The following is a 19,541-nucleotide window of genomic DNA, read 5'->3' on the forward strand; positions in this document are numbered from 1 at the left end:
CCTGGCCTCGGGCTGGGAGGGATCCAGCCAACCTTTGCCGCCGCGGCACGGGGCACCGGCATCCCTAAGCGCCAGGCCCCCATCAGCATCGCACCCGCCTGTCCATCTCGCCTTCTTCCTCTGCCCGCTCCGCCCGGTGGCCGGGACCGGCTGCCAACCCGGGCACTCGGGGAGAGGCCGCAGCGAACCGCGGCAGACAACCGCGGCAACCGGCCAGCCTGGCCGTCCTCCCCGGACGAGAGCCGGGTGAGGACTAAGGGGCCGCGGCCAGCACGCCAGGCCCACGGCCAGCTCCCGAGGACGGCGCCAAATGGGCTGGGCCGCGCTCGCCGGGCCCGCCAGACCGCGCCGGGTCCTCCAGACCGCGCGCCGGGCCCGCCAGACCACGCTCTCCAGGCCGGGTCCGCCAGACCAGACCGCACTGGCGGGGCCCCACCAGACCAGACCGCGCAGGGTCCTCCAGGCCGCGCTCTCCAGGCCGGGTCCTCCAGACCAGGCTGCGCGCGCCAGGCCCACCAGACCGCGGTCTCCAGGCCGGGCCCGCCAGACCAGGCCGCGCTCGCCCAGGCCCGCCAGGCCGCGCCGGGTCCTCCAGACCGCGCTCTCCAGGCCGGGTCCGCCAGACCGCGCTGGGTCCGCCAGACCGCGCGCTGGGCCCACCAGACCGCGCGCTGGGTCCTCCAGACCGCGCGCTGGGCCCGCCGGACCGCGCCAGGCCCGCCAGACCGCACGCGCCAGGTCCTCCAGACCGCGCTCTCCAAGCCGGGTCCGCCAGACCAGGCCGCGCTCGCTGGGCCCGCCAGACCAGGCCGCGCTCGCCGGGCCCGCCAGATCGCGCCGGGTCCTCCGGACCGCGCCGGGCCGAGCGCGCCAGGTCCTCCAGACCACGGTCTCCAGGCCGGGTCCTCCAAACCAGGCCACGCGCGCCAGGCCCACCAGACGGCGCTCTCCAGGCCGGGTCCGCCAGACCAGGCCGCGCTCTCCAGGCCAGGCCGCGCCGGGTCCTACAGACCCTGCGTACCAGGCCCGCCAGGCCACGCTCACCAGGGCCCGCCAGACCGCGCCGGGTCCTCCAGACCGCGCTCTCCAGGCCAGGTCCGCCAGACCAGGCCGAGCTCGCCCGGGCCCACCAGACCAGACAGCGCTGGCGAGGCCCCACCAGACTAGACCGCGCCGGGTCCTCCAGGCCGCGCTCTCCCGGCCGGGTCCTCCAGACCAGGCTGCGCGCGCCAGGCCCGCCGGGCCCGCCAGGCCCTCCAGACCGCGGTCTCCAGGCCGGGCCCGCCAGACCAGGCCGCGCTCGCCTGGGCCCGCCAGACCAAACCGCGCTTGCCGGGCCCGCCAGGTCATGGCGACTCTGCCAGACCTCGGTCTCCAGGCCAGGTCCGCCAGACCGCGCCGGGTCCGCCAGACTACGCGCTGGGTCCGCCAGACAGCGCTCTCCAGGCCGGGCCCTCCAGGTCGCGCTCGCCCGGGCCCGCCAGACCAGGCCGCACTCACCCGGACCCGCCAGACCAGGCCACGCTCTACAGGCCAGGCCGCGCCCAGTCCTCCCGACCCTGCGAACCAGGGGGCCCGCCAGGCCGTGCTCGCCCGTACCCGCCAGACCAGGCCACGCTCCACAGGCCAGGCCGCGCCGGGTCCTGCAGACCCTGCGCGCCAGGCCCGCCAGGCCGCGCTCGCCCGTACCCGCCAGACCAGGCCACGCTCTACAAGCCAGGCCGCGCCGGGTCCTGCAGACCCTACGCGTGAGGCCGCGCTCACCCGAGTCCGCCAGACCAGGCCGCGCTCCAGGCCTACCAGGCCTCGCCTGCAACCCTCGCCGTCCCCGGCCGAGCCCAGCCGAGCTCGCAACTCGGCCTCGCTGAGGCCCCAAGCGCTGGCGATCCCGACATCGCAGGCGGCCGCTGGGCCCACCGCGCGGCCACCAGGCCTCCCGAACACACCGCTTAGAGCCTGTCAGGCAGGCAGACAGCCCTCCCCGTGCTAGTCACCAATGTGCTCCGGCAAGGCTTCCCCAGTTACCCACTTTCCTTTCCCTTCTTTATTGTGTCGTGTCCTTCAACGTGTACTATTCACAGGTTCTTTCACCAAATGAAGACAGAATCCTCTCTACCCAATTTCCCGCCCCCCACAGCTGCTGCCTCGTTTTTCTGCTCCTCTTTATATCAAAACTCTTCAAAAGAGATTTCTATTCTTGCTACCACCAATTACCCTCCCCGCTCAGATACTCCCCCTTGTCCCCTGCACTGGCTGTTCCCCGAGCCACCTGACTCACTCCTTCAGCTCTAAGTCTTTGCTTAAATGTCACTTTCTCAGCGATACTTACCCCCATTTAATATTCTTGAACACACACTCCTGAGACCTCCAGCACCCCTGACTCTTCCTTTTCTTTTTTACAGCACTCATCACGTTCTAGCGCACTACCTAGCCACTGTTTGTGTTTGTCTAGCCCCCACTCTATTGGTATGTAAGCTCCACAAGAAAAGGGATTTTTGTCTGTTCTAGTGACTGATTCATTCAAGTATTTGTTATAAATAAATAAATGGACATTCAGTGTTGGCTGTTTCAAAATATAATTTATACATATCTCTTTTAAGATATGACTTAATCAAGTAAATCAGAATAAAATATGTTACAATTTACCAAACCAGCCCCATACAGCTAGGTTGTGCCAGCATATCTGCCACAGTTACCAATGATACCAAAAAAAAAATTCTTGTACCAAAATCTATGTACAGTGCTAATTTCTCTACTGGTAGGATTTACAAAAGTAGGTAATGGGAATATAGGCTTTAAAATTTAACAGCTATTGTCGGACTATCAGGAGAGGCCATAAATAAGACAAAAGCATGAGTTATATCTAAAACTGAACCAGATTATCATCTTCAATAGCCAAAAGAATTATACAGTTTTAAGAAAATGAAAGAATACAGGGCTTAACAGGAAAAGAGATTTTTACATCTTAAGAGTCAGAGATGCAGAATTCAATCCAGCAATCAACCTGGATGGCTGTTCCAGAGTTCTCTGAGTGCACACAAAATATCAACAATACAAATGTCATCTGAAGTAAGGGGCCAGCCTCCTTAGAGTAAATGAAGGCACCTGATGCAGCAACCACAACGGGATTCCTTGTGTCCTGTCCAGGTCATCAATAAGAAGCCGGTCAGAATCACAGGCTTTGGCGGTAAGTAACCACAATTAACATTCTTTCCTGCTGGGTATGTTACACCTCAGTTCTGTGGGCTGGTAACAGGCTTCCTGAAGTAGATGTATAGCTTCTAACCCTCAGAAAGATTAATTAAATTAAGACCAAAGAATTACCATTTGGGATGGCACGAGAAATGTGACTGTATTCTGTATTTTTTCATACTGGCAAAGTTCAGTGTCATGACTCCAGTCGATCCACAGCTTGTAACTGACCAGCTGACTAAGACTTGTGACGCAGTATTAGAACATCTAAGAGAATTTCAGACTAATTGTGTTTACAAATTTAAACTACTGAATTTATCATTATTAGTACTAAAGTTCTAATTGTCAGATCAGACACATTAAGTACTTTAAAAGGAAATCAAATAGGTAAAATGTAAAAACATAGAAATTTTAAATTGGGGCAGACAATTCAACAAGGTTGCAAATGCTGTTCACAGGTCCCATAAAAATGACTGCTAAACTCTGCCAGATTTATATATGGAACAATATCATTTGCCTAAGGAAGAACTAATATATGATTTTTTAATCAAAAATAATGTAATATTGTTTAAACCAAAGTTGAGGTCTTAATATTCATTTCTAAGTACAAAAGCAGCCTTTGTGGGTACCATAAAACACACATCAACAATTATCCTCCCAAAAGAGTTACAACCATCTTCCCCGTAGCAATACAGGCATGTGCCTGTTTCTAGGCTCCCTGCCAATGCTCTGTGATTCAACCATTTAAACTTCTGCCAATTTGATACAAGAAAAATGAGATTTCATTATCGCTTTGATTTGCATTTATACCTGGCTACTAATGAAGTCGGACTGACCATCTGGGATTCTTCTTTTGTGAGCCGCCTTGTCTTTAGACGTTGCCATTTTTCCTTGGGTTGTCTGTCTGTCTTACCATGTATTAAGAGAAGCTCCTACCTCCCCTAGATTATATTTCTATTTTGCTAGGTTTCTTCCCAATGTTCTATTGTCATTTTAATTTTAACTGATCTGAAAATTCTGTTATAGGATATGAAGGAAAGGTCTAAAGCGGTTTCCTAACGGACAAATAGCTAAACTACACCCCAACCTGTGGTTATACTGAAGTTCTCATTTATTTTCAATCTACTGCTATACTAGCTTTTCTGTTCCTCTGATCTACTGGGAGCTCCAGTTTTTGTCGCTGTTTTCAAAAATTTACTTTCTCTCCTTTCTAGCAAGTTCCTAAGAAGTTAGTTTCTCGGTTGTCCTCTCAGAGCCAGAGAGTTTGGATTTCCCATCACGGTTCCCATTTTAGCTCTGCCACTGTCCAGTGTGTCCCCATGACTCACAAAGCAACATGGCCCAGAATAAGTTTGCAGGCTCTGGAGTCCACCTGTCAACATCTGAATCCATAATCATGGAACCTCTGACAAGCTCCTGTATCCATTTTGGGCTTCCATTTCTCCATTTATAAAAAGGGAAAATGAAGTCACCTACTTCAGAAAGTTTTGAATGAACTAAACAAGATATTTTACTTAAAAAACATAAGGCTTGGCACATAAATGCACAACTTTAGTTATTAATTAGTTATGAAACCAAATTCATAATAACAAATTCCGTTATTTCTATTATGCAACACAAACTGGCAAAATCAGATCTGATTCCAGATTATCTACTAATTTAAGGGCACTTGCATTCAATCAAATTAGTCTGCTTTCTTGAGGTGAAGAGCAGGGACAATGCAGAAAGGGCCCACCATCCGGCAGGCCATTTTCTCCCTTCAGGAGTGAAAGTATCTGCGTCACACATGTCTGCAAGTCAAAGGAGTTGGGAAAGTGCTCGTTCACCTCACAGTCAACCTGTACCTTAACTTTTAATTCAGCTAGTTATTTCTGGCCTCTCCCCTTTAGCCAACCTCCTACTCCGTTGGGCCCAGCTTTCTATAAACCCATTTTAGCAGATCACCTCCCCCATTCCTGGCACGAAGAATCTATAATGGACCCACTACTTACATCTCAGAAAAAATCAACTCTCCTGCGGGCTTTCAAAGCCAACCCACCGTGGGTCATTCTAAAATTCTGTCCAGCCTCTCCAACTTCACAGATCACCCTGCCAGTGACACCTGCTTATCCGCATCCAGTATCCATCCCTTCCCCTGCACTTCTCATCAGTCAGAAATACTATCGTCAAATATTATCATAAAGTCATGACGAAGATTCCCTTTCCTCTTTCTGAAAAACTCAGTCACAGTGACCAACAGGCCTACCTGTGGCCTCCCTGCACGAATCCTCAAAATAGAACAGCAGGAAGTTGGCCGCCTCGTTGCACGACTTTAAGTAGGTCACAAAATAAAATTTGTCCAGCCCAAGAGTTCAGAACCTGGTGCTTTCTCAGATCTCTGCCCCGAGCCTCGCTTCCCTCTTACCAGTGTTTCTAGTCCAGACAGTGCCCTTGCTGGCAGAGAGAGGAATCAACAGAAGCTGCCTCCACCAGCAGGCCACACAGACTTACTCCTGTCCATCCAAACATTGCTTTCTAAAAACCCTTTTTAGCCTTGTTCAGGAATTTTCATTCAAAACAACAGAGCTACCACAGCAAGCTGACCCTCCCAAACTCCAAAAACCTGGCAAGTAGCCTCTCCCCACTACCACATTGGCCCCAGTCACACACGGTCTTCACCTCATGACTGTCCTTCACCATCACATCTCACTGTTCTAACTGCCCTGGTCCAAGGTCACCGCGGACATTCATGCCACCAAACCCAGGGAAACACCTGTAGGTCAGCCCTCCGCCTCTTCCGTTAGTCATCGCCCCCTCTCCTGCTCCATGTGATTCAGCAGGGCTGCCACTGTCCGCCAACCTGAACCCATCCTCCTCACCTGAAGAAAGGGATCCTAACCCAAAAGAAGGGCATTTGGGGAAATAAAATGAGCCCTAAAAGGAAAGTTTGCACTTTTGTCTCCTAGACTGGCCGTCCTTAGGACTGTAAATTTTTACTATAAGCCTAAAACCAATGACCATCTTTGATGGCACATAAACAGTAAGAGCCTGAGACTCTGAGAAGTGCAGAGGAAAGCAGACACAGAAGGGGTGAAGGGGCCGGGCACTAGAAGAAATGAGCCTAAAGGAGGGAGAAAAGTAAAGACCGGGTTTGAGAAACACAAGAGAAGGCAGAGCCATCTAGGAAACAGCCTTCTGTATCAATAAATACAAATGTGCATGACTCTTCATGATTCATCATGATTGTTACTGCGCTAGATGGAAATAACCTAATCTGATCTCACGCTGGACACATATAAATTCTTACTTTTAACACACGATAAAACAGAAAAGGTATATTACATAATATAAGCGTATATAAGCTTATGAGTCGATAGCTATAGTCATTTTTGCAAAATTGGGATCCTATACATCCAGTAATTTAAGGGTAGTTCTACTTACCCACAGAATGATAGGTGCTTGTCTTCAAGTCGTACATACAAATGGCACTTAATGACCCACAGTGGGCAACATCCACGTTTCCACAGATGCTGATCTTATAAATCATGTTATTTTTGGTATCAACAGCTTCCCATGTATAACTAGAAAGGAAGAAAAACAATATGTCACTGTCACTGATCTGCCAATAATTAAACTTCTCCCTAGTTTCAGATTAAAGCCACTTTTACTCAAGACTACCACAATCTAGAAGACATACTTTCATCAGCCAAAAATACTAAAGTCAAACTATGTTAAGTTGAATAGAAGCCAGGGCACAAACCACTAAATACCACCTCGTTCTGGTTCAATCCGCCCTGAAGCTGCCACAAGACTGACCATGATCAAAATACTTAAATATTCTACAATTTAAGAATATCAACTCTCACAAGTAACTGCTCAAGAATTATGTTGAATATACGATCGTAACCCTTCCAATCACACCGGAATGCTGAAAAGCCAAAGGACTTTTTACTTAATGTTATATAAAAACTAGTTATGGCATGAAAGACAATTCTCTTCTGGTTTTACCTTTTATGGCTACAGTTCAGATCCAAACTAACAAGAAGTTGTGCAATAAATCAACTATCTGACTCAAAATCAGACAAAATTTACTTTAGCTTGATCCACTCCATCAAGCATTTAACATGCATTAAAACTCACTCTCCATTCAAGCCTCTGGCAAAGTAAATACTGAGTTAATTGTTCAGGAGTCAATCTGCATACTTGGGACAAAATAATGGTTTGTCAGTTCTGTCAAAACAATTATTCTCAATTCTCCACTCTTCCTGGTGAGAATGTTTTGTCCGTTTGTAAAATAGGGGTCATTTCCTCAGCCAGGCTAAAGACAGGAAATGAGGAAAGGAACTAAAAAGCTCCTGGCAAAATGGAAGATACTGTATTAATTCAACTGCATTGCTGAGGAGAAGTTACATATGAATTGCTCTGGTTCAGCCTACTGGGGAGTTGGTTGGGGGAGAGATGGCTAAGTCCTGAGACCACTCAGGTGTGGGAGTGAATCTCCCCAGAGCAGGACCGCCCTGATGGTAGAAAGCACCAGCTCACAGAAGCAGCCGTGCTTTTCCCAGAGCCCGCCTGCCCCAGGCCTCGGGACAAAGACCGGCACAAAACACAAGGCAACGTGGCTTTCCCTGCCTAGAGGCAGCCCTCCCCTCCCCCCGACAGCCCTGTCCAGTAAGGAAGGAGCCCCAAAAGTGGGGCTGCTGACAGGCAAGGAGCCAAGCACTCTCCTGAACCTAGGGCTGATCAAATTTACCTGCCGAGAAGCAGAGGGACACAAGCACACGGAAGCACTCAGGCAGGGTGGCCCAACGCTCCCCTGGTTCTGACAGCCGTGGTTGGGAACCTGAAAAACAGGCCGGTGTGCTCCGGTGTGCTCCCACGGCGCAGGCCTGGAGGTAACGCTAGTAAGCGGTTACCACTGAATGTCGCTTTTCTTCAAGTGTAGTTGATACACAATGTTACCTTAGCTTCAAGTGTGCAACACAGTGATTCAGAATCTCTATTCCTTATGCTATGGTCACCACGAGTGCAGCTACCATCTGCCTCCAGGCAAGGCTATTACAATACCACGGACCCTGTTCCCTAGGCTGTGCCTTTCATCCCCATGAAAGGGGATGAAACGGGGAAGCCTGTACCCTCCCACTCCCCTTCACCCATTTTGCCCATCCCCCTACCCGTCTTCCCTCCAGCAATCACCCATTTTGAACTCAGCTTCTTTATCAGTAACCCCTTATAGTTATCTCCTAAAGGCAGGAAGGCTAAAGGCAAAAGAAAATACCCCAAGTACCACCAGGCATGAGAAAGTCATCAATAAAGGCCTGTTTCCTTTGACCTTCACTAACCTTTATTCATTTGCTTCACAAATATTTAAGGACTTCCTGCAAAGGCACTCAAGGGTGCAGCAGTGATCAAAGCAGACCAGTAAATCCCTGTCCCCCAACTCCAGTAGATACTTGGGTGGGGGGGGACAGAAAACAGGTAAACAAATTCACATACTAGTATGCTGAGTTAAGTGCTCTGGCAAAAACGAAATCATGAGTGCTGGGAAATGGGCAAGGACCAATTTAGACTGAAAAGTCTTCTGAGACTGTATTTGCCCTGAGACTCAAACAACAAAAAGGAGCAACTCAGGGGAAGATATGGTGGAGAGAAAATTCCAGCAGCTGCACTAGCCACTGCTAGGCCCCGCAGAAGGAATGAACTTATTAGCACCCTGATGGAGAAGAGGGAAGTGTGGCTGGGGCAAGGTGGAGGAGGAGAGCAGCAGCAGCGGGGGTGAGGTCCAGGAGATGGGCAAGGCCCACTACACGGGGAGGGTCGGCGGGGGGGTTTGCAGACTGAACCACACCGTTCGATTTTATTCTTGAAGGAAGACCGCACAAACACACTGTCGAGCTTTCCTTAAATTTTTAAGCCAGTGCTTTTATTTGCAAAGTATTAGTAAAACTTTTCTATTAATTACAGTTAATTAAAGAAAAATGCTAACCTCTTATTCAAGAGCAATGACTACGTTTTTCTGGGATACTAGACATCAAATCTAAAACCTGAAGAGTGACATCATGAAAGTGTTTCGCAATCCTAAGTATATGAGAGCGATACATAAAGGTATCATTTTAGAATGAATCGACTGCTAGGAATCAAATCTATAGAAATCCGCACGGTACCTAAAATGCTATACTGTTCTTAAAAACAGAAATCCACTGCTGATTTTGCAAAGCTGATATTTAAACAAGGTAGTTGTAAAGAGTGTGTGTTTAGGGAGCAGAAAGAGAGATAAAAAAAGGAAAATGGGGAATACTGTCTTGATTATCTAGAAATCAGTGTCCCTAGAAAGAAAAATGTTCCTCTGATTTTCTTTCTTTCTGATTTTGCATTTCGTAACTGCTTTGTCAAGATTCATCAAACTGGTAAGTGGGCTCGGGAGTGAGGAGTGATGAGGCTATGCAAGTATTTGAGTGCTGGCTTTCTCCTGGGGCTTGATATAACCACTTACCACAGGGCAGCCCCTCCAGGCTGGCACCTTCGACACCCCCCACAACCCCACCCCGAAATACCGGGTGTAGAGTCCTTCATCACAGGAAGGAACAACCATAGTATGTCTCTAATCTATACCACACTAAACCTCTGGATGAAATTATTTGCAAGCTGTGTAGAAAGGTGGTCTACACACACACACACACACACTCATGAGAGTGTGCACGTGTGCATCTCGAGTGTGTCAGCTAGGCGAAGGCCTCCTGCAGCAAGGCAGGGATGAGAGCCCAGGGGCATTTCCTTGAATCTCTAACACTCAAACCCATATCAAGTCTTCCAGGTCACCGCGGCTCTACGCTACCCCGCACCGGCTCCGAGGGAAATGACGGGACATGACAGGACGCAAGGAGGTGGAGCAGGGAGAACTACAAAGGCCCAAGGAAGAAGTCGGTCAATGGGAAAGAGCACCCAGCTGCCCTGCCCACAGTCCCAGCCTTGCGGAATTCGGCCGACGTCCTCAGAGGAGGCAGCCCGTTCCCAGTAGAACTGCTCTTCTGGACGCACCACCTGTGTGAGAACCTTGGCTTTGAAAACGAGCAAAAGCAAGCAAGGTCCGTGCCATTCTACCCCATTTTCCAGCGTGTGGTGTAGGAAGTTGACGCCCCCTTCCAACTCTCAAAAAAACCAAATTCATTTCCATGCACACCTGACACTTCTAGACAAGCGTGTAGACCCAGGAAGTGCCCTGGACCCGCAGCTGTGACACCAGCTCTATGACACGGCCCACACACAACGTGTGCTCCTTGGGGCAGTCCTGGCCTCCCCTGTCCCCCAGCACGTGGACCAGGATGGAGCACAGCATGGCTCTCCCAGCAAAGCCACCTTCCTTCCACCGTCCTGAGCACCTTGGCCCAGGAGCCAAAGATTCCCAGGCTCAGAAGATCGAGCCCCTCACCCCAAGTCACGCAGGTATGGAATGTGCCAGGTCCGTCTGAGCTCCAAGGGCAAGTGTTTAACCACCAAGGTGAACTGCCTCATTTACTTTCAATTCTTCAAAGTTTTTTTTAACTTCCCAGAAAATAGTTTCAATTACAACACTGCAACTGACGAAACAGTCCACAGAAGTCTAGTTTAAATCTTGTCACAATAAATGCCACTAAAATGACAGATCCTGTGTTGCACAGGCGCCCAGCATGCGCGAATGCACCGGAGGGTGGCCCTTGAGGAAAGGCCACAAACCTGGGCGAGATGCAGACTGCCCCGGGCCACACTGCCTGAGAGACCGCAACTTTCCCAACTCAAGTTCTCCTCCACACTTTCACACTTCTGCTCTCTACCCCGTCCACGTCTGCGCTCTTCTGAACTGCCAACCACCAAAGGCACCACCTTCTGCAAACTCTTCCCTTACCCAGTGCCTTCTAAGGAAGCGTATCCCTCGGGCCCCTTCCCACAGCTGCCCTCGCCCGCCTTGTGGATCCAAGCTGGTAGAGGGTTTCACCAAGAGGGACACTCATCTCTGACTCACCCTCCCTTAAAGGAATACTCAGCTCAGCAGAGAGCTGCCCTTTGATACCCCAACCAAGAGTCCAACAGTGTCACCAGTAACTGGGAAACATCCTACCGTCACTCCTTCAGATCCCTTGGGGAAAAGGGACGGGGACAGAAGTCACACACAAGGTAAATGTCTTTAAGTCATCTCTGATTTTAAAGTGAATTCTGCTCCTGAAATATGCCCTAAACGTGGACAACTAATTTCACCATAAAAAGTGAGCACGCAGGCTGAGTCGTTCCCTGAAAGGAAGCTTAAAACTGTCAGCCCGGACTGCAACTCCTACAGCCTCAGCCGAAAGTGTCTTGGACGACCACAGTCAGTCCGTGTCTGTTCGGTGGCACAGAGGTTCCATTTTAACCTCATTTGGTTTAAATTTCATAATATCCTGAAAGGTGTTGGCAGATTACCACGAGAAGGAGGCACACAAGTAGCATTCTGTCAACCAAGCCCGAGACAGGAAGGCATTTCGACTTTTCCAACACGGTCCAGCAAAGGCCACATGCACAACCCATGCCGGGCAAGAACACACCCAGCCAGGGGCACGACGAAGCAGCAAAGCCAGGTGACCAGACACAGCTGCCCAGAGTCCAGAAAGCCTAACGGAGAAATGCAGGGCCACGCCCACTGAACAAGGCCGATACGTCCGTCCGAAAGAAAGGAAATTCACAAGAAAAAGCCAGACTGGACAGACTGTGTAAACTCTTTGAGGCTGGTGTCTTCCTGGGATGCGTCTCGGGTTTTCCTCTCTGTGATCACTGTGTATCTGCAAAACTGCAAACTCTTACAAAATGGAATTTGGCTTTCTTTCACTTTTAAAACCACTAGCATCTAAAATAGAGTACATAAAATTCCGTTATAAAATGTAGGATATGCCCAACCTCTTAGAGGAAAAAAAAAAAAAAAAATCTTAGAAGACTGAGTTCTTTCCCCCCAACATGAAACAGCCCCACGAACCTGATGTGCTTCTTCACGCTTTCTGCCATCAAGTCACACTCCCGAAATGCACCTCAGTTCCCTCACACTCCATGAGTCTTGGGGTTATGGTCATGGTCATGAAGCTATTAAACTTTTTATTACTGGCCTACAATTAATTATTGGTTTATAAAGCCGTACAGAGGTATGATGGAATCAGTAATAAAATTAATAAGCATGTGTGAATCTATAATTTGGTTTCTTCAAGAAAAAAAAAAAACAAAGCTTGGTAACACACCGGCTAAATTCACACAGCACAGGAACTAGCCAGAGGAATGTTTTTCTGAATGCAGAGTGAGCAGCAAATCTAAAATTTTAGGGACAAGCGAAAAGTCTTTCCAACCTGAACATCAAAAAAAGATTTTCCAATTTTTGGCCTGCATCCAAGTCCTCTTGCGGAATACTCAGGAAATCGTTTGGCTCACTTCTGCCTCTTATCATTACCAGATAGTTTCTCAGCTCGTATATCGAGCTCTCTAACCTTCAAAAATCTGGAACAGTCTCCTAAACTTAAGAAGGGGGGAGGGGGGACACAGGGGGAAAGGAGAGCGCGGAAAGAGGCAGGATTTCCAGAATGGACATTTGCAGCAGAATGTCAAGAGCTTAATGTAACCACTGTTGTCAACAGCTTTCTGCGGCCCACACTAAAAGAGAAGAATCTGATTTGGCATCCTGGTCTCAAGGCCAGGGGACACATGAGTTTGACACAGCATGGCAAAAGCTTATATAGGAAGTACTTCACTTCCTATTCTAAAAAACCCACAAAGCTGTGGATATAGATATGGGGCCTGAACAAAAAAAAAAAAAAAAAAAAAAAAAAGGCAAGAAAGTGCCAGACATTAGTCTTTGGTTTTCCCAGGTGGCTACACCGGGTCGGGGAGCAAGAAGCCAGTTGGCTAGAGAGGGATCCAGCTGGAAGAAAGGCTCTAAGGCAGCACCAGAGCCCAGGGCGCTAGGGGATGGGTGAGGCGGTGGCCCAGCAACGTTTTAAAACCAGCACCATGAGTGACTAACAGAGGTCGTGTGAAATAGAGAGGGAGGTGAGCCTCACTCGGAAAGGTGCCATGGCAAGAGGCAGGAGCCCACAGACAGGGCTCCAACTCCCGCCCCACCCTGACCAGCTGTGTGGGACACACTTAATCTCCCGAGCCCCGACTTCCTCATCTATGAAACTCAGCTGCTGCACAAAGTCACTGTGAGGGAAAGCATGACCAGGAACGTTGAACTTTTGAGGGACTAGGATTTAAGGCTTTCATCTGATCCATAGAAGGCTTCAGGCTGCTTCGATATGGAGTTTACAAAAAAAGGTACATTGGCTTAGAGCCTCCTAAAGGAATGTCACATAACGCTGGCCAGGAAGTGGAGGGGGCAGGCCCTTATCTCGGGCCATCTCCACAGAGCTGGGAGAGCTAGAGACAGAGACTGGGGGTTGGGGGGGGCCCTAAGGACACACACACACACACACACACAAACACCCGCTGCCCCCTGGGCTCTCTCAGGACAAGACAGCCACTTTGGGCCTACCCACGCCTGGGCCACGTAGCCACCAGCTGCCACCAGAACAGAGGCCTGACGAATCTGAAACCCTGGCAGAGGAGCAGGAGAAAATGGACGGCACATACCCTTCCTAAAGAGGTTCCAGCACAGTACGAGGTGTGGAATTCTCACTCAGTCCACTGGCAAGGGCCCCTCCACAACACCAACCTCCGAAAAAGGACCCTCTGTCCTTTCTGCGCCACGCCGTGGCCTTTTAACTCGGGCCAGGTCCGCTATTAGGATGCGGGCCTGTATTTCAACTCTAAACCCTCTTTGAGGATTTTTTAAAAATCAGAGTAATTACCTGGATGTTCACAGACTGTGTTCCTCATATGCATAAAGAAAAGTTGGATTACAGGCTACACCTCCTTAATTATACAGATGCCTGAATTCAACTGCTTTTAAAGCCAACCCACCAGCCCACGGCACAGGATTCAAACCATAATGCTCCGTCCCCTCGTAAGCTGTCACCAGTGTCCCAGAAAACCCTCCCAGCCCCAGCGCCGTTCCTTCCGAGAGCAAAGCACCAGCGAGGTCTGCGGCCCCAGCCACGGGCAGGCCGCTCAGCTGCGACACGGACGAGGCCGCGGCCAGGGCCGGTCTTCAGCAGGCCGGCGCGGCCGACACTGAAGAAACGTCTCTGCTCTGCAGATGCCGGGTTCAAATGTCAATCTGGCCCCTGCAGCTCGGAAGAACCCAACTGCCAATGGGGAAAAGGAAACATACGCACAGGGCACGGCTTTGGTGCCAGGCCAGGAGTCACCGTCGTGAGTTCCTCTCAAAAGAACAGCATTATCTCACCTCACCCTCAAGAGCTTTTCTGAAGAATACAGGAAACATCTGTCGGGCAACTCTCTGCCCCACGCTTTTGCTGAATGATCTGCAAACACGGTTACTCAACTTCACCCAACCTCTCCGGGCAGGTGCTGCCCCCCCCTTCAGACACAGAATGACGACCCTCTGAGGCGCAGGGCCTTGCCTCCTGTCAGGAGCTGAGAAAGTGACAAAGCCCACACTTGAAGGAGGTCTGTCCTGCCTCAGAGCACATGCCGCCTCCAGCACAGGGCCACAGGAGAAGCATCACCAACCGAACGGGACCTGAAGAGAAAAGGCGGCCATTTGCTCAAGTGCCACCCTCGGCAGATATCCTGCCTCTTGGTTCACTATGGAAATTAAAACAGAAACTTCCTCATCTCCATCAAATCTACCTGCACCGTCCTCACACACTCTCTCCACGGAGGCCCGCCCTGGCTGCCAGACTTGTTCCCTATCTGGGGACAGACCCGGGTTTTGTGTCCTCTCTCTTGGCCTCCCTTTCCCTCTGTGCCCGATCGCTCCCTTCCGCACACCGGCCTTCCGTGAGAGACTGCGCTCTTTACAACACTCCCCTTGGCCCCACACGCCAGCGCAGCGCCCACCCTCGGCTCTGATCCCTTTACAGCAAACTCCAAACCTACTGTGTGCACAGCCTATGCTCTCACATTCCCTCTGAGCCCACTGGGCTTTCACCCACCCCTCCCCCAAAACCTGTGTCATCATCACCAAAGACATCTGCGCTGCCAAACCCCCTGGTCACTTCTCAGTCTTCGTGGTACTCAACTGCTCCACATTCAACATACCCGACCCCTTTTCTTCCTACAACCCCATCTTCCCTGGGCTTCCAGAACACTGTGCTCTCTTGGGTCTCATCCCATCTCCCTGGCAGCTCTTCATCAGCTCCCCCTGCAGGCTCCCCAGCATCCGGCAGACCTCCAGGAATGGGGTCCCTCAGACTTGGCCTCCACGACTCCTAAGTACTTGTTCCAGTGTTTTCCAGCTATGCAGCAGCTCCCAAACTGACATTCCCAGCCCGAGGCACTGCCCTCAACCCCTAAAAGCACAGTCTGGCTGCCCACTTGACCTCCCCAATCAGATGCTAGAATGCATCTCAACATCAACATGGCCAAACCACTGCCTTGTCTTCCCCCATACCTGCCTTTGCCATGGCTCTCCCCAGCTCCGAAAACAGCAATTCCCTCTGCAGTGCAACTTCCAATTGCACGGACTCAAGTAAAACCTGTGCTTGTCTTTCTCTCCTCACATCCCAGAAGCAATCATCAAGAAATCCATCACCTCCACCTTCCAAAATACCCAACTCCAACCACTCCTCACCACCGTTTGCTACAACCCTGGTCCCCTCTACTCTAACTGCCTCCCCAGTGTATCAAAAGTCCCAGCATTCTCCTTGGGCCACCCCCACCTATGGCACTCCTCCGCTCAAAATCCTCCCAGGGCTCCCACCGGCCTTGGAATAAAAGCCAGAGTCACTACAGCGGCCTATGGGACCTGGCCCCCAGCTACTTCTCCACCTCCCCTCCAGCCCTCTCCTCCTTTTCCCTCAGACGCCACAGCGGCCCCTGTGCCATGTCCTAGCCACATCAGCGTGCTCCCCACCAGAGCACCTGACACACGGTCCCCAGCTGAGGCACTGCCTTCGTGGTCTCCGCTTGTCGTCATCTTACAGAAAGGCCCCGGAGGAGCGCACACTTCCTTATGAAGGGACCCGCCCGCAGCCCTTCCCACCAAAATGTCAACCAAAGGCCAACTCTACGGAGACGGAAGAGAGAGCCACGTTGGCTTATCACTTTGTTTGTGGTGAGGCACACGTGTACAGCACGCAGCAGGCCAAGGCGCTCCGAGGAACAAGGAGAGGGTGACTCAGTGGAGATGCGCCCTGTCACTTCTAGGAATCCACTTCTGAGCACTTCCACTCTGGTGGTTTGGCTTGCTATTTTCAGACCAGGGGCAGAGAGCAGGGAGTGTCGGGGGAGTTTTTGGTTTTCAATACAAAACATCGTGTAACTGGCTTCAGGGTGGAGAGAACCCACAGAGGGCAACAAGTGAATTTTACACACAAAGTCCACCGGTGCATCCTCCTGGGCGGGCCCTGAGGAGCATCTGCACCCTCCAGCCCAAAGGCTCTGACTGAAAAGACAGGCTCCTACACTTCCCTTGCAGGCTGCCCAGGGGCAACGGGATTTCAGAGGCCACTTTCCTCCATTCCCACTTCCGGCAACCTTTGCCTCCCTACCTGAAAGCAAAACTGAGTAACACCTTCACGATCTCTCTAATTCCTACAGCGCTCCTCGCCGCCCGCGCACCGGAATACTCGCCCGGTGTCAGGATCTGCTGTCCCCACCCAAGGAAGCTGCCCTCCTGACGTTAGGCTAAGGCCAGTTGCCCCAGCGGATCTCAGAGCACACAAAAGCTCACAGAAGGATCCCCCCCGAAGGTCTCCAGCTGCTCTGAAGGGCAAGTTTCATGCTCAAAGGACCTGGAGCGACGGGCACCCCCCGCACCTCCACCGCTGGGAAGGGTGCGCGCCGACCTGTCCCCCGCGCAGGCTAACGCAGAGACCAAAATAGGCAGATGACACAGGGCTTCGGGCGCCTCAAAATCCTCTCCGGCAGCAGCTGTTGCAGCTGAGCAGCCCGGCAGAGCTGAGGAAGTGCTTGCGCGTCCACCCCCCACCCCTGGCCTGCCTTCCCGAGCCAGAATCCAGCACCCATCCCCCTCCATCCAGGGAAGCCCATGGAGAGCTAAGAAGGGGCCCCTGCTGACCACTGACACCCACACAAAAGTCAGCTGGGGCTTCTTAGCCCGGACAGGAGATGAACAAGGAGGCTCTCTCTCTTTCCCTGGACGGTGGAACTGCTGCAGCCACCCCAGGAAGGAAGACAAGCCAAGAAAACTGCAGGAAGGGGCCCAGGGCCGGCCTGACATATGGCATCTGGCATCCGCCCAAAGCCTACACCTCCCATCATGAAGCTCCTCCTTGTTTAAGGGAATTTGAGTGGGGCTTTCTGCAGCTCACAACTGAAGGAATCCTGAAGGATGCATACCTCCGAACCACAGCATTCTGGATGCAAAATGGACCCCGAGAATCACACAGTCCGGTGGTTTCTAAACTTTTTCAGACGATGGAAACGTTTCTTTCTCAAAAGGAGTCTTTCGGGGGTGGGGAGGTGCCAATGCAGAAAACGGCTAAAGAAGCAATGCTCTCTGGTTGAGGCAGAAACCCCAAGGCACTAATAGAGAACCCGGGGGTGCAGGGTAACAGGCTAAAAATACCACGAAGATAAATGCAGCAACTCCAGCTCACAGACAGAAAGTAGTCATCACCGCCACCGCCATGTGCGAACACTGAGGCCGGGAAAGGCACTGAAATGCATTTGAACCCTCAAACCAACCCTAAAAACTTGACTAGCACCCTGGTTTGACACAAAAGGAAATTAAGGCCTGAAAGGACCCATAACTGGCCTGACTCCTAGCAACTAATAAAGGGAGGGGTCCAAATTCAAACCCAAGACAGCCACTGCCCGCTCCCGCGGACGGAACTGAGACCCAGAGAGAGGAGATCTGCCAGAGTCAGCTCAATACTCCAGCCCTCGAGCCTCCAGTGCAAGCAGGACACACTGCGCTTGGCCAACTGCAATCAACACGGCTTTATCAGCTATCTCCTGGCAGGCGCAGGCTGGGGGTGATACCTGCGAGGGCAGAAAAGTCCCAAGATTTGAAGAGCAGACACCAAGATGCATCAGCCAGAGGCCCGCCTCGCCCATCCCCCAAACTCCTCTGAAACCATTTAGAGCCAAGATCCAACAACTGCTTCCAGCCCTACCCTGCACAGCTGCACCAGGACAGGCAACAAATGTCCAAAAGGAGACTCACCGCCAAGACCACAATCAAGAATCACCAGTCATCAAAAGGGCACCAATGCCATGAAAACGAGGACAAACTACCAACAAAAGAAAACAAGCCCAAGGAAGGAGAATTAATGGAGCAACTGGAGCAGAACTTTACGACCTATCTTCCTAGGAACGATGAAAACTGTGGCAGCCAGAAGGACAGATTCACAGGCAGCCGTGACTATACATCAAGTTGTTGAAATAAAAATTTTTTTAAAACAACAGCAAAGTTTTAGAGCTTACGAGCAACAGAATAGCTAAAGCTGGGAGAGGGGAGACAAGACTTTCTCCTGGAACTCTAGGTAACAGCCAGATACAAAGTATTAAAGACAAGTCAAGCAGGACAAAGAATTAGTTACAATAAAGAAAAGCTGAATTACAGAAACTTTTCCCCAAACGAAGAACAGTTTTTCCAAACACACAGAATACTCTCGACTTGACTAGGTGCTAAGCCACAAGGGAAATGTCAATAAATTCCACCCCATTCACTAGCCACAATGGTTTGGGGGTGGGGGGGAGTGGAATTATCCATTTGCCTTGAGAAAAATGATTCTAAACAACCAATGGGTTCAGGAAGTTGAAACAGCTAGGACTTCTGGATTCCTGAAAGAAACTATTTAGAATTTAAATGTTAACAAACATGTAACAAAGCTCTGAGTGATACAGTCCTTGGAACAAAGAAACATATAGCTTTAAATTCATCTAATTATGTAAAAGGACTTCAAAGATCTAAGCTTTTCAAATATGTTATTAAGAGAAAGCAGAAATTAATAAAATTGAAAATACACAGTGACAGAGCTGGTAAACAAGAGGTAGACAAATCTTTACTAAATATGAAGACAAAAATGCACAGACATCAGAACTTTTTAAAAATTCACCTAGAAAGACAAAGAGTATTTTCAAAAATATAAGAGCATGCTGTACATTTATATATGAATGGAAAATTAAAATGACAATTTCCGAGGAAATATAGACTTTTTGTAAAGTGGCTTAAAAAAAAAACTAGAAAATCTGACTAGATACAAAAAGAAGGGAAAACTGGAAGCATAAGCACACCAAGTCCTCCACGGTGCTCTACCTTCTCAAAGACACCAGGCCCAGAGAGTTTT

General features: G+C 50.5%; 1 protein-coding gene across 1 annotated transcript in view; it reads right to left on the minus strand.

Moving 5' to 3' along the window:
- Window positions 1–19,541, minus strand: part of IGF2R (insulin like growth factor 2 receptor) — a 95,845-nt gene that overhangs the window by 70,333 nt on the left and 5,971 nt on the right. The window contains exon 2 of the mRNA XM_044242810.1: window positions 6,613–6,752. Coding sequence (XP_044098745.1) covers window positions 6,613–6,752 — 140 coding nt within the window. The remainder of the gene's footprint in view (window positions 1–6,612; window positions 6,753–19,541) is intronic.

This window comes from Neovison vison, chromosome 1 (assembly GCF_020171115.1).
Source record: "Neovison vison isolate M4711 chromosome 1, ASM_NN_V1, whole genome shotgun sequence".
Lineage (NCBI taxonomy): Eukaryota > Metazoa > Chordata > Mammalia > Carnivora > Mustelidae > Neogale > Neogale vison.